Source organism: Podarcis filfolensis, assembly GCF_964270895.1.
Source record: "Podarcis filfolensis genome assembly, chromosome: 14".
NCBI lineage: Eukaryota > Metazoa > Chordata > Lepidosauria > Squamata > Lacertidae > Podarcis > Podarcis filfolensis.
The window spans coordinates 27,081,594-27,103,089 of NC_139616.1; the positions used below are offsets into that span (position 1 = coordinate 27,081,594).

The 21,496-nt window shown below is 46.4% G+C and overlaps 2 protein-coding genes across 2 annotated transcripts in view; both read right to left on the minus strand.

Annotated features, from left to right (window-relative positions):
* Nucleotides 1-86: 86 nt before the first annotated feature.
* CTSH (cathepsin H) lies at nt 87-17,268 on the minus strand. The gene is made up of 12 exons (XM_083586965.1): nt 16,627-17,268; nt 15,265-15,296; nt 13,516-13,621; nt 13,347-13,417; nt 9,596-9,700; nt 8,731-8,817; nt 7,144-7,199; nt 6,443-6,524; nt 6,278-6,346; nt 5,581-5,687; nt 4,858-4,983; nt 87-2,714 (listed from the first exon to the last, which is right to left on the minus strand). Exons 1-12 carry the CDS (start codon nt 16,703-16,705, stop codon nt 2,639-2,641), a joined length of 996 nt encoding a protein of 331 aa, XP_083443091.1. The 5' UTR covers nt 16,706-17,268; the 3' UTR covers nt 87-2,638.
* A 2,676-nt stretch (nt 17,269-19,944) lies between these two features.
* The window catches only part of RASGRF1 (Ras protein specific guanine nucleotide releasing factor 1), a 66,364-nt gene continuing 64,812 nt past the window's right edge, over nt 19,945-21,496 (minus strand). The window contains exon 27 of the mRNA XM_083586273.1: nt 19,945-21,466. Within this exon, the coding sequence (XP_083442399.1) occupies nt 21,374-21,466 (93 nt within the window). The 3' untranslated portion in view covers nt 19,945-21,373. The remainder of the gene's footprint in view (nt 21,467-21,496) is intronic.

Sequence of the window (21,496 nt, forward strand, 5' to 3'; positions counted from 1 at the left end):
CCGCCCCGCCCCAACCTCATTTCCCCCGGCTAATTCATTCTGATAGATGCAGATCCGGCGCCCCCAGAACAAACTCACAACCAGCCTTTTTCTTTCTTTTTTAATCCAATGAGGCTTTATTTGTCAAAACTAGAAACATCATCCTTACAAAAATAATCAGGCTTTCAAATGGAAAGAAACTGTTAACATTCCGCCCCTCCCCCCGCAAACCAAGGGCAGATTACAAGATGCAGATTACAAGATCCCTGATGCAGAGTTTTAGCAAAGAGGACAGAAAAGCTTCCGGGAAGTTGCTCTTCATTAGGACTGTTAAAGAACAAGGGGGCTCTGCCATCTTTATGGGTGTAGCCAAGATTTTTGTTGGGGGACGGACGGATGCGATTGGTAAATTAGTTAAGTTTTACTTGGCTAAACCCATGATCTTCATCATCATCACCTACAGGAGCCCATGGTTTTATTGCTATGGGCTTAAACACAGGATTAATGTAAATAAACTGTGTAAAGGCAACTGATTATTTCAAAAAGCCAACATCTTAAAGATTTATTCAGCATTACAATATTAACACAATACAGGAGTTTCCCAATTCAAGCAGAACAGTTCACATACTGTAATTTTAAAAACAATCTGTGCAAAGATATTACCACTTGTTATACAAAATTGGGTTACATGTACATAAACATGCTCGGGAATAGGTGTACAGATAAAACATGAACCAGGCAAATCATCAGAGCAAGAGCAAGGCGATCTTCAGCCTCAGGTTGAACTGTGAGACCCCTCCAAACAGGTTGCAGGAAGTTCTAGATAAAATTACTCCTTCACAGCCCACAAATCTTTACACTTTCAAGCACTCAATTAAACATGTCAAAAGAAAATACTGTACTTGAATGGGGCCAGTATGTGTCAATAATCTCTGACATCAAGGTTTTCACCTTTTCAATAAGATGCTTGGCCTGGAAAAGCAATTAGCAGGTATTGTTCAAATTTCTGAGCGATAGACTTGTAAAAATGTTGAATAAACACAAAACCCTGAGCATGTGGTCTTGGCTAAGGGGCAGGACTATTTATGAAGTATTTTAAAGTTGTTCCTCATTTTGTTCTAGAATTCTCACCTCCCTTGCATTGGGAGCAAGGGTGGGAAGAGACTCTCACTTGCAAACAGAAGAATAAAGAAAAATCCAGCCTTGTGTGTGTTTTGTTCTTTCTGTGATCAACTAGGTGATCCCTTGCTCGAGGGAAGGGCTGTAAAAGTGCCCCCCTTGCCAATCTGTATAACGAACGGATTGGTTTAAAAGCATGCCAGCTCTTCCACAAAGGCTTCTTATTGTAGGATTCTGATAACAAAAGCTGTGCAAAATGTTGGGAATTGGGAGATATGAAGCAGCTTGGGCTAAATGAGAAAGCCAAGCTTTTTGAATCCCACCATCCCTTACCACTGGTCCTGTTAGCTAGGGATGATGGGAGTTGTAGTCCCAAAACATCTGGAGGGCCAAGTTTGGCCATGCCTGCTCTAAGGCATGGGTAGGCATCTGGCCCAATGATGGTCTGGGAATCAGCGTGTTTTTACACGAGTAGAATGTGTCCTTTTATTTAAAATGCATCTTTGGATTATTTGTGGGGCCTGCCTGGTGTTTTCACATGGGTAGAATGTGTGCTTTTATTTAAAATGCATCTCTGGGTTATTTGTGGGGCATAGGAATTCGTTCATTTCCCGCTCCCCCCAATATAGTCTGGCCCCCCACAAAGTCTGAGGGACAGTGGACCGGCTCCCTGCTGAGAAATTTTGCTGACCCCTGCTCTAAGGCTTCTAGAGCATTATACCACATGCCAGCTGAATTCACTAGAAAGGCACGAGAAAGACACTCAACCCTTGTGGCGGGGAGGGGGGCAGCAGTGGGGGAAAGCAGCTGATAACCAACAATAGTGTAAAGTAATTGGTCAGAACTCAGCATTTCTTGGCATATGGGTTGAGGCCTCACTGAAATTGCTGAAAGGGAGAGAACAGATTTCAAGTCAGTCACTAAGAGGTGTTTCTGGAAAGCAGAAAAAGTGGAGTTGAGGCACGCAAAGGCAAAGCAATGAGCCCAACAACAAGTTATCTAAGGGTGTAAAAGGTACACATGGCCCCCAGTTATGAAACTTGTTTTCCCCACCTTGTTTCAGTTGGTCTGTGTTCAGACAGTAGTTAAAAATTTGTCCAATTGCCTTCAGAACATAAGTGCAATTGGCCTACCTAACTTACTGCTGGCTGTGATACATTAATTTTTACTGGATTTTGTTGCAAACTGATTTTACTCTTGGTTTTAGTGCTGGATTTTTGTGATTGTGTGAGCTGCTCTGAGCACATGCAAGGGGAATGGTAGGGAATCAAGAAAATCTTAAGAAAAGGAGCATGATTTTGGATAAGGTGAGCAACTGTGCTAGAAAAACAAGATACACAGGGAACCAGGAAAGTGCAGCAACTTGGGTCAAAAACTTTTTCACAGTATCAGACACACATGTAGAGGAGGTGTGTGCTTGAAAATCCATTACAAGATAAATTGCCCCGCTTCTTGGCTTCGATGAACTTCATTCCAGCTTCAATTTTCAGCATAGTGACCCATCACTACCAGTTCTCTGGCACCCAAATCCAGGCCAGCTTTAGACAAGAGGGACTGGGAAGGATGCACAGTCAGCAAGGCCACACATGTTCTTTCCACGTTCAATATAGAAGTATCTAAAAGAGAAAACAGGTTTTCATTCATAGGTGTTGCCTTATCAGAGAGGAATGTACACAAAACCCTTAAGGGCAGGTAGGGCTGTGGCTCAGAGGTAGAGCTTCTGCTTTGCATGCATAAATTCTCAGGTTCAATCCCCAATGGCATCTTCAGGTAGGACTAGGAAAGTCTCCCTGTCTAAAATCCTGGAGAGGCACTGCCAGTCAGTGCAGACAACACTGGGCTAGATGGACCAGTGTTCTGACTTGGGGCTCATCCAGACTTCTGCTCGTCCTGCAGCTTTCCCCTGAGAAAACACAATCTTTACCTCTGAATCGGAGCAAACATCGATCAGGTTTTCTCCAAATTAATGTTTGCTCTGATTTAGAGCTGGAGAGCTGGTTTTCCAGGGGCATCATTGAAGCAAAAACAAAACTGTTCAGACCTGTACTTTCTAGGCACAGGGCAAGTGAAAGTGTGGACAAGCCCTTGGGGTCTAAGGCAGCTCCCTACGTTCCTAAGACTCTGTTTGACAAGGTGTGTCTTGGAATGCTTGAGGCCTAGAAAACTGGCCTGCTGCACCCTGACCATGAGAAGCAGTTTGAAGGATGGTGCTTCTCTTGATTAGATTAGTTCAATTTATTAAGTGTCTCACTTCACACAAAGGAGTCTCAGGGCAATTTACAGACCTAACAGCAGAACACTATGCATTAAAAATCCATTAAAATGAAACAAATATACAACAGTGTTCTTTCACAAAAACTAGTCAGCAAAATAACCACCCCATTACCACAAGGCTGAGTACCAAAAATAGATGTCCAAAAGCCAGACCATTAGCGCTGTCCAAATACCTGAGAAAATAAACCCATCTTTGCCTGGTGCTGGAAGGATAACAAAATTGGTGCCAGAGGGGCCTCAGGGGAAGGTATTCTGCAATTGATGGGCCACTACACACAGAGAAAGGCCTCTGATGTTAATCTGAGGGTCTGGCTGGATAGGTTCGTATAGGGAAATAGGGTCCTTAAGGTACTGGGGCCACAAGCCCTGCAATGCTTTGTGGTTCAAAACCAGCACTTTGGAATTGGGCTCAGAAACAAATGATCAGTCAGTGAACCCAGGGCAGAATTGCTCTATGTTCAAACCAGCCTAGCCCCAACTGGTAGTCTGGCCACTGCATTCTGTACTAGCATCAAATAGTCTTCAAAGGCAGCCCAGCATACAACACATTGCAGTAATCTAGCCTAGAAGTTACGGGAGCTGATGCTGCCAGCCCCAAACCCTCTCTTGCCCCATTTCCCAGCTGTCTAATGAGAATGAAATTTTAACAGCAACAACAACAACAACAACAACAACAACAACAACAACAACAACAACACTCCAGGACCACATAGACACATGTGCATAGGCAGGATGAAGATGTACAACAAACTCCAAAGAATCTTTTGCATTATAAATCAGATTTTGGAGAAGGGGTGGGGTTTTCATGATGCCCAAGTAAATCTTGAATATTTATGGCCTGATCGAGTCTAAGGAGAGCTGGCAGGGGGGATCCTTTGTGGGCTTTCTATGGACGGAATTGGCAACCTAATTCTTGATATTATTATCCTCAGTCCTGAAGCAAGCCACTAGATGGTGCCAGAGAATCAGCTAAGAATCCCGAAACAGCCATTGAGCCTAGCTATATATTTCTGACTACAACTCCCACCAGCCAGCTGGGGCTGATGGGAACTGTAACCCAAAACATCTGGACAGCACCAAGTTGGCAAAGGTTGGTTTATTAATAATAATAATTTTATTATCTGACCTTCACCCTAAGGTACCAGGGCGGGTTAAAGCCTTAAAAACCATTTAAACAACCCAGAAGCATAAAATTAGGTGAGTCCTAAAAACATACACCACAGGTACTAAAAGTCACAGGAAAGAGGTGTGTCTTTGGCATTCTCCAGAAGCTGTATAATGAAGGTGCCAGACAAACCACTGTGGGGAGGGCATTCCACAGCTTAGGGGCCAACACAGAGAAGGCAATCTCTTGGGCCGCCGCCGCCACCACCCTATGCCTCTAAAGGCAGAGGAGTTACCAAAGGGCATCTTCTGCAGATCTTAGCATCTGAGAGAGTCTGTAGCAAAGGAGGTGGTTTCAGAGACTAAAGAGGAATACTTTACCCATCCATGCCCCACGAGGGGCCCCAGGAATTTTTGACAATCCAGTACAGAAGGCCATTCTCCTCTCCATAGCCTACAGCCAGGACAGCATGATTGACTTTGTCTGGAGTTTTCTCACAGTGTTTGCTGTAGAAAGAAAATGATTTTTTAAAAAATATTTACTGTGTGTTGAATATGGAACCTACTGCCCAGGAAACCTACTCTTGCAGAACCCATGAGAGGAGGGGGCCATGCAGTTTCTGCTTAAAACCCTCCCATGAAAGAGAGCCCACCACCTTCAAAGACAGCCCCTTGCGCTGCCCAGCAGCTCAGACCATCAAGACTGAGGCTTCCTAGTGTTCCATCTCAGTACTTGTTCTTGCAATTTGACCCAGGAAAGGCAGGTGGAGCCTTGACCCTGATGGCTTCAGCAGTCTCCAGGTGAGGTCATCTGACCAAGTCAGAACAGACTGAAGTAACCCAGATAAGAGAGCAGATGAAAAGTCAAGCATCTTTTCCTGCTCTCCCTTCTTTGCTCGACAAACATTGAGTCCTGGTGGTGCAACCACACAAATGCTAACATGCCCTGAAAGATGCAAGATGAGCTACGGGGCCATGACAATGACCCTTGGCATTATCTATAAACCAGTCCCATTACACACACACACACACACACACACACACACACAGAGAGAGAGAGAGAGAGAGAGAGAGACTGCCTTGTTCATGGCTCAATATATTCACCTGGTGTAAACACCCTTCGTGTATAACATAAAGTCGTCTGTCACTTCAAAGGCAAAGCTCAATGGATTGTACCTCCCCACAGCTTCCACCATGCCTTGCTCATCATTCTGGAAGGAGAAAGTCATAGGAGCATAAGAAGAGCCTGCTGGATCAGGCCAGGGGCACATCTAGTCCAATATCCTGTTATCACATAAGACAACCAGATTCCTGTGGGAAACCCACAAGCAGGATTTGAGAACAAGAGCGCCCTTCTCTCTAGTGCAGCGGTTCTCAACCTGTGGGTCCCCAGATGTTGTTGGACTACAACTCCCATCATCCCTGAGCTCTGGCCTTGCTAGCTAAGGGTGATCGGAGTTGTAGTCCAACAACATCAGTGGACCCACAGGTTGAGAAAGGCTGCTCTAGCGGAGCTTAATATGCAATGCTTGGCCCTGGCTAAGCAAAGGCTGAGTAGGAACTCCCCAGGAAACAAAGCAAACAGTGGTGAGACTCGGGACCCATTCCTTAAGGGCCAGAGAAGATGTGCAAAGTGGGAAAGTACTAGTTATCCGCCACCCACAGCCAGGTGTTTTCTGTTTACTCTTACCCCTCTTTCTAAGAAGGGGCTGGACAAGTTCGAACGTCCAGTAGAATTTCAGTTACATTTTATTTTCACCTCTTGGGAAAAGCAAAATGCATGGCAGGAGGAGTCACTCACCAGCGTAATGTTGACGACTTTTTTGACGAATGCAATGGCCTTCTGACCTTGGAATTTGCAGGTCCCGTTCTGTGCATGAGACAAGGGAGGCCCATTAGAGATGGCTCATTGTGGAGGGCAGTGCCTGCCCTCTTCTACGCTGCAATCTAATCCTAGCAACAATACCTGTGCGGTGTATGGGTAGTCATCCTCCCCCATCAGCCCTTTGTTGTACAGGATGTATTCAAACGCCTGGCTAGGGAGTCCCCTGGGGAGGCAGAGACACAACAGCACAAATCAGCCTGCTCATTCTGAGTTATTCTCTTGCTGTGGAGATTGAGGAAGGTTGTGGGAAGGGGGATGCAGGGGATGGAACACTGAGTTTGAAGGTATTACTATGATAAGGAAGGGCTGAGATTACTCAGAAGATGCTGCCACTTACGTATCTATTTCATAAAAATTATATACAGCTCGATTGTGAAAATCCCCAAAGCAGTTTACAGAAAAGACGAAACCATAAGACTATCACTTAGAAAAATTAACAATAATTTAACACTTTCAGGAAGTTAAAATGCAAAGAGACTAAAAAACAGATTAAAACTTGCACCAATGTTTTAAATGTCTAAATAGGCTGATCTAAACAAAAATGTTTTCAGCTGGCACCGAAAAATGTCCAATGATATCAAGAGGCAGGGAGTTCCAAAGTGTAGGTGCTGGCACACTAAAAGAATGACTATTACAAATGCAGAACAAGTTACTTGGCACCAGTGTCAGTTCTGCCAACCAAAGCAGTTGAGTGGGTGTATATGAGGTAAGGTGATAACGCATATAAACTTGTACTAACTTGTTAAGGGCTTTATATACTAATAGTAATACCTTGAACTTACCCACTACATCCATGGTTGTTGAAGGCCTGAGCACAGTCAACCAGTTGCTGTTCAGCCTGGGGGAGGGAGACACTCCTGTATTCATTTATAATTTTATTTGTGTACTGCCTTTTCACACAAAAAAATAATAAATAGGCTCATAACAGCTTACAGCAAAGAAAACAGGAATGCATTTCAAAATCAAAACAGTGCAAAAACAATGTTATAGTAACATAATAAAACAGGACAGTAGCAAATGTAAGAACATACAAAAAAAAATCAGTACTATAAATACACAACGTGTGACCGGAAAGTTTGATGAATGGTCACAGAAATCGGACAGCGAGAAATATTCAAACATACAATCGGCACTGGAAACCCACAAAATGCTCACAATTGTGTACGGAGATGAAGCTGTAACTCAAAAGACAGTGTATGAGTGGTTTAAGCATTTCTGTGAAGGGCGGCAAACCATTGAAGATGACCCTCAGTCTGGCAGACCGTCGACAAGCAGAACGGCGGCAACGATAGAGTTCATGAGTTATTGATATGGGATCGGCATTTCTCCGTCCAAATGATGACATGTTCCGCATGAAATCATTACTGAGTTGTCCCACCCTCCGTATTCTCCCAATCTGGCCCCACTGGATTTCTCTCTTTTTCCAAAACTGAAATCTGCACTGAAAGGACACAGATTTCCCAACATTTCACATGTCCAAGCTGCTGTGACGAGGGAACTGAAAGCAGTACAAAAAGAGGAATCATCATAGAATCATAGAGTTGGAAGAGACCACAAGGGCCATCGAGTCCAACCCCCTGCCAAGCAGGAAACACCATCAGAGCACTCCTGACATATGGTTGTCAAGCCTCTGCTTAAAGACCTCCAAAGAAGGAGACTTCTCCAGAAGTTTCCAACGAACGTTGTTAATGGTGCATTGTATCAGATGGGGGCTACTTTGAAGGCCTGTAAGGTTGTAGGTTCAAATATTTCTTGCTGTCCGATTTCTGTGACCATTCACCGAACTTTTCGGTCACACCTTATAGAAAGATTACATTAACTACAGCCTGAGAAGGGTTTCTTCAATCCCTGGTTTCCAGGTAAATTGGCCTGCACCTAAAAGTAGGAAGTTGAAGCCTGTCCCTTCTAAAACCTGCATTCAATTAATCCAGGCATAGGCAAACTCGGCCCTCCAGATGTTTTTCTTGCTCAGGGAGATTTGTCCACAGCCAGAGAGAGGCTCCCGAAAGGGAACAGGCATTAAAAGTTAGAGAATTAACTGTTAATTAACTTGTAACACCTGCCTCTAGCTGTGGACAAATCTCCTTGAGCAAGACCTTCAGCTTTTTGGCTATGTGTTCCTGCATGTACATGAGCTTTGCTGCTTTCAGCTACTTTAAATGCATGTTGAGCTTCTGACATTCCCTTTTTGCTGCCGTGGATGCCCAGTTCTTTTGTCTCCGCTTGGTTCTGAAGAGGCAATCCACTTTTTCTTAACCCGGATGTGGCCTAGACTTTCATGAGGTTAACACAGGCCACACAGACATGGAACAGAGGGAACCAGAAAGGCCAGAGTTCAACAAGGCCAGAGTTCAACAGAGGAGCCTTACCAGGTCCAGTAGCTTTCCTGTTGCGATGGCAATAGCAGACTCCAAGCACCCAGTGGTTGAGAAAGTCCAGCAACTGCCACAGGGACCCTTGAGGAGGAGGGAGAAGTCAGATGGATGGAAGAAAGGAAAGAAGAAGACTGGTTGACTGAGTTTACTTATATGGCGCTTTTCCACAATAAGTTGCACCCAAAGCAGCTTACAGCAAACATTCAGAACATCAAAATACAGCTCATTGGACATATAAATATACAACATACAGAGCATGTCAGTAAATTCAAAAATGACAAGAAGGAAGGGGAAGGCATGAGAAAAAGCAACAACTCTCTTCCCACAGGTAAAGGAAGGCATGGTGGCTTGGTTCACACCTAACTCTAAACCATGGTTTGTTCAACAAACCAGAAGCTGTGCCACAGATAGTCAAACAAACCACGGTTTGTTCCTCACAGCTTGTTTTCCAGCAACTTGTGCCTTTGTAGTTTGGTGAGCATCTGGGGTGGGGGAGCCAAACAAACCATAGTTAAGGAAAGGGCCTAAGTTCGCATGTAACACCAAGCCCAAGGTTAACCCCTTAAGGCTTAAGTTGACATCAAACCATGGCTTCAGGTCGTAGTTTGTTGGCAGTAGAGAAACTATAGTTCACACATAACACTGAGCCGTGGGTTAATAAACTGTTTTAATGTTATGTGCAAACCAAGTTTATATCTGTAGCACTATCCCTATCGGCAAAATCCTTAGGAAAACGTAAGCCCACAACTGGAATTACATTTAAAACCCTTTTGGGCCTCCAGTGGAAACATATTTTCAATTGCTCTGTGGGACCAACAGTTGAGGGGCGAGGGAGTGGCCTTCAGGATCAGTTCCTTACCTGATTTTTCACAGGTGTCACAAAATTTCCTTTCTTCCTCCAGTCTATGGTTTTTGGACAGGCCCCACCACGGCTGATGAAGTTGCCAATGGTGGCTGAGCAGTTCTGGAAACAACAAGAGAGCCCCTCACTCAGCTGGCAGCTGACGTTCCCCAGACACAGAAGCCCCTGAGCCACAAGTGGTGAGAGTTGCCAGGTTGGTTGGCCACAATCCGCTGTGGCACATCAAATAAGAACGGGGGCTTGGAGGCCAGTGGAGTCTCTGGCTCAATTGCTACCTCTGCAAGTCACCATCTCCCACCTGCAGCCTCACATCTGCTGAAGGAGCAAAATAGTATCAGACACCACCACCAACATGAGTTCACCATATGACGCTTGGCAACCCTTCTCCATATATTTTCCCTTATTTTTATTACAGTATTCTCTTATTATTCTTTTTATTATCTTCCATAGAAGGGACTACACTCATTATATGTAAAATAATCCTACTGGGAATTGCAACAATGACTTGAGAGTAAAATTCACAAGTAAGTTGGCTAGCCTGTTTTAAGAAAATATTTCTTTCCGATTCCATGGTTTACAAAAATATTTTTCACTTTCAATGCATTACAGAGCAAAAATAAGGCAATGAAATAAAACTGCTCAAGTCCCTATTTTTGAAAAAACAAAACACAACCCCAGCATTTTATTGCTTACAGGAAAGTATTTTTAAAGCCTCTATTTAAAACACGCTCTCTTCCTCCTCCAGACTTTGTGTGTTTCCAGGATGTCTTATTTTTAGACGGTTAGAGCTCTATTTTCAGAACCTGAATGCAATTTGGGTAATAATAATGTGTTCACAAAATGCAGTACTCCATATTTAAACTGGGTGCTCAGCCACTCCCCATACAGCACCTGCCTGGTCCATGGGATCCCCTGGCACATGAATGTGGCATGCGGAGGTGAAGGAACCTCCTGAAATGCCCCCTGGGAGCTGGGTCCTTGCTAATCCAGCATCACCTTTAATTTCAGGCTTGAGATGGTATAAGTGAATCACTATGACTGTTATGTACTGAAGTTCTCATCCTGGGCCAGCAGGGGGATACTGTAGATAGTTTTCATTCAGGTCCACATATGCAAATAAGGGATTGAAAGTGACATTCAGCGATTGGATAGTTACAGAAAGTGGTTACTGTTGCATTCTAGTGGAGCTCTATATAAGCACGCTGGCTGAACCCTTCAGTTCAGTTCAGTTCTGACCTGTGAATAAACAAGAGCTTTTTGAAGAATCACTGTGTCGTCTGATAGGTTCACCCACAACTTAACACTGACCACCTGAAAAGGGGCCATATAAATACTAAGTCCAATGTTTATCCTTCAGAAAGACAGGTGTAAAAACTCAAGTCTTTTAGCACATACTGTACACTTTGGAACTCTCTGCCAATTGACAGGGAGGAGCCTTTGCTGTAATTTTTTATTTAGGAAAGCCTATCCAGGTATGCTGAATGTTGATCTGTGTTCTAATTTGTGTTTAGTTTATCCCTGATAATTTTAATTTACTGAATGCTTTAAATAGTCATTTTAACTGTCTATATATGAATTTTATGAAATTAAAAAATTAAATACAGCACGCACACACACACTATTGTTCCAGCTGTGACAGGTAAATTTTAAGCTCTGTTATATCTTCTAGAGCTTCGCACCAAACTGATGTTCTTCCTTCCTTTTTCTTTAGGACAATGTGTTTCTCCCGCTCTTCTGATAATTTATTCTTTCTATATGGTTGTGGAAGTAGAAGAGCACAGTCTTCTTTTTGGCGATCACTTGTAGCCAAGTAAGATTGTCTTCCATAAACACAGTTTTAACAATGAGTCTGTAAGTGACTGTGGAGGCCAATTCTGGATCCACACGTCCTTCGACAGTGGGGACATAGGTTTCCGGGCGGGAGTTGAACAAGGTGAGGATTTGCCAAGCGTGCCTTCCTCTTAGTACGTTTCTCCCTTGTGTCCTGCGTTTGAGCATCTTCAAAGCCCATGACGCCTTTGGTAAAGGCTGTTCTCCAACTGGAGCACCGCAGGCCAGCGTTTCCCAGTTGTCGGTGTGTGTTTATACTACATTTTTAAAGATTTGCCTTGAGAGAGTCTTTAAACCTCTTTTGTTGAACACCAGCATTACGCGTTCCATTTTTAAGTTCAGAATAGAGTAGTTGCTTTGGAAGGCAATAATTAGGCATCCGCACAACATGACCAGTCCAACGAAGTTGATGTTGAAGAATCACTGCTTCGACGCTGGTGCAAAAGGCACAAGTTAGGACCTATTAAGCCCTATTTGGCTTGGGCCCAAGCTGTCTGAAGGATCATCTTCTCCCATACGAAGCTGCCTGGGCTCTGAGATCTTTGGAGGAGGCCTTTCCCTTAGTCCTGCCACCCTCAGAGGCATGCTTGGTGGTGACATGGGAGAGGGCTCTGTCAGCGACTGCTCCCAGGCTTTTGAACTCCTTTCTTAGGGAAATTAGACTGGCTTCCTCCTTGTTGCCATTCCGCCAGCAGGGGAAGACTGTTTTATTTTGACAGGCTTTGGTAAAGGGCTGCTTTTAAAAGGAAAGGGGTTTAATACACTCGTACCTTGGAAGTCAAACAGAATCCGTTCCGGAAGTCCATTCAACTTCCAAAACATTCAGAAACCAAAGTACAGCTTCTTATTGGCTGCAGGAATCTCCTGCAGCCAATTGGAAGCCGCAGAAGCCCCGTCGGATGTTCGGCTTCCAAAAATAGTTCGCAAACTGGAACAGTCACTTCCAGGTTTGCTGTGTTCAGGAGCCAAAACGTTTGACTTGCAACGCGTTCGGGATCCAAGGTACGACTGTATTGCTGTGCTGTTTATACTATTTGCATTTTTGTATATTTGTTTTTTATACATTTTTAATTCTTTCAGAGTTGAATTGCTTTTTAACCATTATCTGTTATCTGTTTTTAGGTTGTGGCGTTTTATCTGTGTTGCTTTAATTTGGGTATGCCACCTGGAGTCCCATTCTGGGGCAAAGGAAGGATATAAATAAATAAACATAATAATGAGAACTACGAGAATACATTTATGTTGGTATGCTGCAGTGCATTGCTTGCTGTGAAACTGAATCTCACCCCCACCCCTCCCGCCACCTGCTGCAATAAACAGATGCACTGGCATTCAATCCCAGGCTTTGTGTGTGGGTCTGGCTTCCTGGATTTTGAACTTTCTTAGCTGCATTCTCTGGCACACAGTCAGTCCATGTAAGGATTCCTCTCTTGCACGTATCTGAAGAAGTGTGCATGCACACGAAAGCTCATACCAAGAACTAACTTAGTTGGTCTTTAAGGTGCTACTGGAAGGGAAAAAAATTTTTTTTTGTTTTGACTATGGCAGACCAACACGGCTACCTATCTGTAACTGGAACTATGGAAGGCACCACATTGAGCCGCATGAAATGGAAGTCCATCAACCTCACCAGGTATCTGAAGAAGTGTGCATGCACACGAAAGCTCATACCAAGAACTAACTTAGTTGGTCTTTAAGGTGCTACTGGAAGGAAAAAAATTTTTTTTTTGTTTTGTCTCTTGCACAAGCATGCCTAAGGGTTATGTGTGAAGGACGCACACCTGTGACTTCTGAGAGACACGTGCAATAGAGAACATGGCAAGGACGCAAGCCCAGGATTGCATGGTGAGCCCCCAAGCATTTCTTGTATGATGGGGGTGGTGGGGTGGGGAGGGAAATGGCAGGAAGGCACATTTACCTGGGGTTCGCGCCAGAGATACTTTTTCCTGAATTCAGCAAATGTCATGTCGGCAAACTGGTTCAGACCCACTGAGGAAAGAAGGAGAGAGAGAAGAGGGAGTTGTGAAGCCAGGTCTGCAGTCAACCTTGCCCTCTTTTAAAAGGTATCTCAAGAGCAGAGTCCGTACTTTGGAAGGTATGATTCCCAGCATTGTGCTTCTCAATCTTCTGTTTGTTACTAAGGAAGATCTGAAAGCGCCGCTGATACTCCTCCGGGCCGTACTGCTTGTTGTTCTGTGGGAGAGAGGAAGGACACAGCAGCTGCAGGACACAGAAGTGAAAGTGCAACCCTGGGCAGATTTAGAACAGAGAAGTGCCTCCCCCTCCCTTGCTCACAAACCGCACCTTCTTTGGAAGTCCCCTACCCCACTTCAATCTGCAAGTATCCATTTCAGTCATGGAACTGAGACATGGGAACTGGTGGCTGGTAAGAGACCAAGGCATAATCTGCCTGCTGTGATGCAGGTGGTGAACCTGCAGCTCTTCAGGCATCATTTATTCCATTTAGTACCACTACTACTATGTATGGAAGTGAGAGCTGGACCATCAAGAAGGCTGATCGCCAAAGAATTGATGCTTTTGAATTATGGTGCTGGAGGAGACTCTTGAGAGTCTCATGGACTGCAAGAAGATCAGACCCATCCATTCTGAAGGAAATCAGCCCTGAGTGCTCACTGGAAGGACAGATCCTGAAGCTGAGGCTCCAATACTTTGGCCACCTCATGAGAAGAGAAGATTCCCTGGAAAAGACCCTGATGTTGGGAAAGATTAAGGGCACAAGGAGAAGGGGACGACAGAGGACCAGCTGGTTGGACAGTGTTCTCGAAGCGACAAACATGAGTCTGACCAAGCTGCGGGAGGCAGTGGAAGACAGGAGTGCCTGGCGTGCTCTGGTCCACGGGGTCACGAAGAATTGGACACGACTAAACGACTACAACCACTACTACTACTACTACTACTACTACTACTACTACTACTATTATTAAATTTCTATACTGTCCTTCATCCAAAGATCACAGGGCAGATTGCAATATAAAAACCATAATAACAAACAAAACCAATAACCCCGCCCCAACCCAGTTTAAAAGGCCACTGATTGCCTGAGCTGGTCCTGTAATGAACAATTATTTGGCATGGGGTCCTCTTGGCCACATGCTCAAAAAATCTAAAATTTCAGTTTTTATTGCATGGCTATATGTATAATTTTAGATATATTTTTATGAATAACAGTATACCCTAAGTATTTATTATTATTATTTTTATTATTATTAATAATAATAATAATAATAAAGAGAGATGCTCAGAAACCAGTTTGTCATCATTTCAGACCTAGCAACTGGCTCACTGGGGCTGCATGGCTTTGCACCTTTGTGCAAAGGCAGGCAGGCACCTGTGTGGAAAAAAACACACACAGCTCAGGCCACCCTCCCTGGGAGATAGAATAGGAAGGGTGAGGTGCTTCCTGGAGGGAAGGAAATGAGCTGCCTTTTACTGCTTGCTGAAATGTGACAAAAGGAGGTGGCCGTCTGGAAGACAGTTATGCAAAATGCTGACGCTTGTAGCGATATTTCCCATTAATTCTGATTTAATTCAAAGTGACTCTCCAAATCCAGCACATCTTGAGAAAGACCTAAAAAATCCCTCTGCAGGGTCACACTAGAGAACAGCCAGGACAGCGCAGAAGGAAAAAGGAGGGAGGGAAGGAGGGAGGCGAAGGCAGCACTTGCTCTCTTCCCTCCCACTCTCCCTTGAAAGTCCAGCAGGAAAGTCCCTTGCAGTGGAACCAGCCCAGGGGAAAGTGAAACAGGCCTTGAGCATACGGGGTTATACCTAACTTTGGGGGAGTGGCGGCTTATGAATGGGCAGGAGGGCCTTACCTGAGACATCCATGTCTTGAAGAGAAATTCCTCTGTTGAGGGAAGAAGAAAAAGACAAATCGAGAGACTTAAAAAAAAAAAAGGGCAGATCCGCACCATACATTTAATGCACATCCAACTCCCCGTTAAGCCACCTAACGTCTCCCAAAGAATTCCGGGAATAGCAGTTTCCCCTTCACAGAGCTATAGGCTGCAACAGCCTTAACAAATGAGTTTCCAGAAGTCTTTGGCGGAAGTCATCTGTTTTCAGTGTGAGCTGGATGTGTATTAAATGCTACCCTAAGCTACTAATGAGCAAGATTCTGTTTCACACCTTATTATTAGCATTTACAGGGTGAATCCTTTAAAAGAGGCCCCGCGGATACAGAGTACAGTGGTACCTCGGGTTACAGACACTTCAGGTTACAGACTCTGCTAACCCAGAAATAGTACCTCGGGTTAAGAACTTTGCTTCAGGATGAGAACAGAAATCGTGTGGCGGTGGTGCAGCGGCTGCAGGAGGCCCCATTACCTAAAGTGGTGCCTCAGGTTAAGAAGAGTTTCAGGTTTAGAACGGACCTCCAGAATGAATTAAGTTCTTAACCAGAGGTACCACTGTACTGTACACATGTTCCACGGCACCTCTTTTAAAAGACTCACCCTGTATATCCTGCCTCTCCTGCAAGGAACTCAAAATACCAGGCATAACTACTTTATCCTCACAACAACCCTGTGAGGTTTGTCAGGTCCAAGGTCACCTACTGAGCTTCATGGCTGTGTGGGGATTTGAACCCTGCTCACACAGGTCCCTAGTCGGACACTCTAACCACTACACCGCACATTATGCACAGAAGCAAGCTGCACCTCCGCACACCCCTCGCCCAGGACGATGGTGACCACCCACCCAAGTTCCTGCCAACCCAGCCAGTGAGATAATAGTATAACAACGAATTAACCCTTATTTATTAAATTTGTATACCGCCCTTCATCCGGAGATCTCAGGGCGGTTCACAACATAAAATACAAGATAAAAAGACAAAACTCTGAGCGTGGGGAGGCAGGCGCACTTTGACTGCTCTCCCACTGGCCGCCTCCATTTTTCTGCGGGCGCCTGAGGACACGCGCGCTCCTGGCCAAACCCTCCGAGGGCGAAGTAGTGAAAGCGAAAGGAATGTGGCGTGGGGAGAAACGGGGCCGGGCGCAGAGGCTTCGGCGCCCCCGCTTTTCTTTCTCTCCCCCCCCCATAGAGGTGCGCTTCTTGCGCCAGCCGCCCCCTTCGGAGCCCCCCACAAATCGCCACCGGCTCCTCCCCCCCCTCCTCTCGGGGGAGGGGTCCTGGCTCCCTCTCTCGTGCCCCCCACCCCCGGTCGCGCTCCGCCGTACCTTCCTGGTGGCTGAGCGCGCAGGAGACGAGCGCGGAGAAAACCGCAAGCAGGAACAGCGGCAGCAGCTGCGCCCGCATCTCGCCCGCGGTGGAGACGGCCGGAGTCGGACTGCGAGCCTCGGGACGCCGGCGGGGAGGAGGAGGAGCAGCAGCAGTGGCCGCCTCCAGGGAGGGCAGAGAGGGAGGAGAGGCCGGCCCCTTCCAGCCCGTGGCCGGGGAAGGCGAGAGGCGCACTCTGCCCGCGCTCAGAAGCCGCGCCGCTGCTCTCCCAACGAAGAGCAGGTGCTTCCAAGGAGGCTGTCAAGAAGGAGTTTCTTTCTTTCTTTCTTTCTTTCTTTCTTTCTTTCTTTCTTTCTTTCTTTCTGTCTTTCTGTCTTTCTGTCTTTCTGTCTTTCTTTCTTTTTCATCCAGCATTCTTCTTCAAAGAGCTCAAGGTGGCGGACCTGCTTCTCCCCAATCTCATTTAATCCCCACGTGGCGCATACGCAGCGCAAAGTTAAACTCTGGAACTCCCTGGAGGCAGTGATGGCCATTAACTTGGAGGTCTTTAAAAGAGGGTTGGACAAATTCATTGGGGGGGTGGTGAGAGCTATTGATGGCTGCTGTGCTCTGCCTTCATAGTTGGAGGCAGCAATTCTTTTGAATACCAGTCACTGGAAACCACAGAAGTGGAGAGTTCTCTTGTGCTCAGATCCTGTTCACAGGTTTCCCACAGACATCTGCTTGGCCATTGTGGAAGACGGATGCTGAACCAGCTAGCCAACTGGCCTGATCCAGCAGCCTCTTCTTATGTTCACAGCACCCCTGGGAGAGGGTTTTTTTTTTCAGGGGGAACTAGCCAGAACAGTTCCCATGCTATTGCCATTCTAAGTGAACGAGGGAGGTGTTCATGGTGAGTTCCGGCACCTCTTTGTCCATAAAAATAGCACTTCCTATGACGTAGGTTAGGCTGGGAAATGCAGTGCCTGCCCCCATGAACTTAATGGGCGAGTGGTGATTTAAACCCTGGTCCAAGACTCTCACCACTACACCACACTGCATTTCAGTGGTGGGGGCAGAAGCAGAGCGAGAGCCCAATTGGACCAGTTGTTTTCAAGCTTGGACTCCCTCCCTGTTTTCTTCTACTACTCCTGCCCCAGCTTACCTCCAGCCTGCCCCAACCTGTTGACCTCACGGTGTTTGGAACTGCAAGTCGCATCAACCCAGCCAGGACCAAAAGGTTAGAGCAGAGGCCTCCTTGCCTCTCCCATTGGGATTGATCCCAGTCAAAGGGTTCATCTCAATCAAAGACCCCTTATGCACAGAAAATCCCAGGTGTAGCCCCCCCTCCAGCCCCTCTGTTGGGCCCCTGGAACTCTGCAGGCCACATTCCTTCAAATCTCAAGTGTTTTTGGTGGGATGGAACATGTGTCTTTGAATTCTGATATCAACCATCTCAGACCCTTTGATGATCAGCGGGTAAGGCCTCGCTGGTGGTGCCATCTGGTTGGCGTTGACCTGGGACAGGGCCTTTTCTGTGGTGGCTCCATTTGTGGAATGCCTTCACTGGCAAGATTGCATCTGCCGGCATCATTATTGACTTTGAGGAGGAATTTAAATGCATTCATATTTACCCAGGTGAATGTGGTGGCTGAAGGACACTGGTCCTGTTACCCTGAGATCATCCGTTGAGATAGTGGGTGAAATTCACCTAACAAACTTGAGTGAAATGGCTTCTGCTTGTGCAATAGAGCTTTCCCTTTTTCCACCCCACCCAAAAAAAATGACTCGAGGGGCAGCTTGGGAGAACCTCCAGAACAGTACATGGCAGAAAGGGGACAGTTCCCTCTAGCAACCTGACATGCTTATGCAGGCAGAAAATTTGTAAGCACAATGTTGAATTCCACCCATAGTTTCTAACTTTTTAGGATGTTTTAGGATGTTTTTAGGTTTTTAATCACACACACACACAGACATAATTTTTTTAATATCACATATTTTTCTCCAAGGAGCTCAAGGTGATGTAGATGGCTCCTCCCTACCTCTTTTAATCCCCACAACAACCCTGTGTGGTAGGTTAGGCTGACAGGCAGTGACTGGCCGAAGGTCACCCAGTGAGTATCATGGTCAAGTGGGGATTTGAACTCTGGTCTCCCAGGTTGTAGCCCGATTCTCTAACCAATACACCATGCTTGCTCTCAAACCACACACACACACACACAATTGCTGTGTCTGCTGCCCTGGGCTCCTTCAGGAGGAAGGGCAGGATATAAATGGAGTAATTAAAATGAGCAATAAAATAAACAATGCCTTGTTTATCTGGATGGAAGACAGAGAGGGATGTGCAAGTGTGTGCAGAAAGTGGGCTAGCGAAGGAAGGAAATATTTCCATTAATTGCACCACCCACTTTTGCCTCTGGCCCCGCCCACTTCTTGGCTGAGACCCTTGGAAGGTTACCCATAAGGCAGTGGTATTCAACCAGGCTGCTGTGGCACCCTGAGGTGCCTTGAAGGATGGTCAGGGGTGCCACAGGCAACACTGGCCTCTGCCCCTCTTTCTTTCCTTCCCTCCCTCCTCTGATGCCCTCTCATGTCTCTGCCTTCCAAAGGCTTGCACAGCGGTTTGTTGCAGCAGCCCTGGCTACAAGCTCTGTGGGTGAATTGTGCCTCTGGGGCTGGCCAGGGGGTGCTGGTTGCCAGGAGCTGGGTGGCCTTGGAGTAAGCAAGCAGATGGGCAAGGGAGCCCAGCCAGCCAGTCCGCCAGCCCTTGCTGTTGGGAATGGGCTGACAAGTCCCAGGCCCCTGTGGGGCAGTATGAGGAGGCATGTTTCTTTGGGGCAGGGAAGGGCAGCTCAGAGACCAAGGGCAGAAGCAGCGGCTGCCCAGAGGACTTTCAAGGAGAGGGGAGAGGAGAGGAGGTTGAGGTAACACTCCACAAGGGAGGATGTTGAAGAAAGGATGAGAAGCTGTCAGCTCTGCTGGCAAGGGGTGGCATAACTGGGCTTCTGAGCCCCACAGGGCTGCCGCAGAAAGAATGCAGTTGGTCAAGGAAGTCATGGACTCAAAAAGGTTGAAAACCTTTGCCATAAGGAAATATGGCCCCCAGCTTTGCTGCATGGCTGGTAACTGGTGATTGATAGGTTACAACAGTAACTGCTCCCTGTCTTCCCATAGAGTTCCTGCAGACTGTCCTCCTCTCAGGTGACCTTCTGCTTAGCCATATTTTGGGGGTCTTAACCAGGCTTTTCTGATGAACTAGGCAAGCTCCCCTGCTTAAACTTGCCCATCCCAAACAGCTCCCCCTGATGGGTCCAAAATACACCTTTGCAAAGCCACTGTTCACCCTGAGATAGAATAGATTTATTAGCAAGAGGTAATCAGGAAACATATATTTTTACAAAAATGGAAATTTTTTCCTTTTCCCAAACAAACAAGCTGTAAGTCGAAATATTTTAGGTCTTGAAAGAGAATTCTCATACCAATGGGTATTGCTTACAGCAAAAGGTTTTGTTTTGTTTTTTCTTCTTCTGGTTTTTCCGTTACTGTGGAGCATGCCTGCCACTCAAAAATTCACCTGGGCTTATATCCTGTACAATGTAAAAAATACGTGATAATATTCACAGAATAAGCAGTACATTACTGTAGTCCTGCTAGCAAGTGGTTAGACAGGATTACAGTATATGTAATAAAAACACTTGGCCATTCCCCTCCCCCCCTCCCCTCCCCTCTCTAATTCTACATTATGTTACTAAGAAGAGTCACTAAAGTCTACGGACGGAGGAGCGAAATTCACACAGAGCCTCTCAGGAGGGTGATGAAGCAGGAATTTTCAAAGATATGGTTGGTCTCTGTCTGTCTTCCTCTTGTGGCTGGCCCAAGCCACCTGGGTGCCTGAGGCAGGAAACCCAAATGGTGGTTGTCTCCTCCCTGCCCTGCTTCCCTACCCATTTATGTGGGGACAGACAGCACCCCACAAAGAGTCATCTTGCACCAAGAGTACCTGTTCCCCGGGGGAGACCTGTCTGCCTGTCTCCTTCCTACTCTGTCACCCAAACCCTACTGCTCCACCTTGGCCTCATTGAAGAGAGCCACCATCTTTCCACTATCAAGCCTGCTTTGCCCAGTTGACCACCAGCGGGTCAGATTCTCCTTCAAGCCTCTCTTATCTCCTTGGCAACAGGAGGTCAGAGTCCCCTTGGCTCTCTCTGCTCCTGCCGCTCCTCAGTGAAATGCGTCCTCAAGAATTTGCTTTCCCTTATTACATGACTTGTATTGGGGGACTTAGCGGTTGCCATCCGAAATGACTCGGAGTGAGTGTGTGTGTTCCGTAGCCCCCCTCCCGGCAAAATGGAAGGCCGTGCCCAGATTGCAGAGGCCTGGAAAGCAGGCAGCTGTTCCTCAGGTAAGGAGGGGCTCCCTTGTGCAATGCCCCACATGCCCCCATGGGTGGCTTTCCCGGCTGCCACCCCCTCCGTCCCTCCCCCCGCCCCCAGTGCACGCACGCAAAGAATCAACAACAAAGAGAACATAGCTGAATAGGAACCAGGACTGCAGTCAACAAAGTGGTCTATGCCGGACTCCCCAGGACAAACGGTGGCTAGTCAGATTCTAAGGACAAGGAGAGGGGTGGTGGTGGTGGTGGGGTCTTGGAGAAGCACATACGAGGAAGTCAACTGAGGGTTCCCAAAAGAAACAAACAGCTGCTATGTACAATATGGTACATGGTGTACAGGGAAGGGCCCCCGGGGGGCTGCTGCCACTCTGGACTCAGGTGGGCAGCTTTGGCTCTATCTGGAGCGAGGCCTCGTAAAGACCCTCCTCGTCCATCACAAAGGACTGGTCCAGGAGGTACTGGGTGACCTGGAAGAGAAACAAAACAGAGAGAGGGTG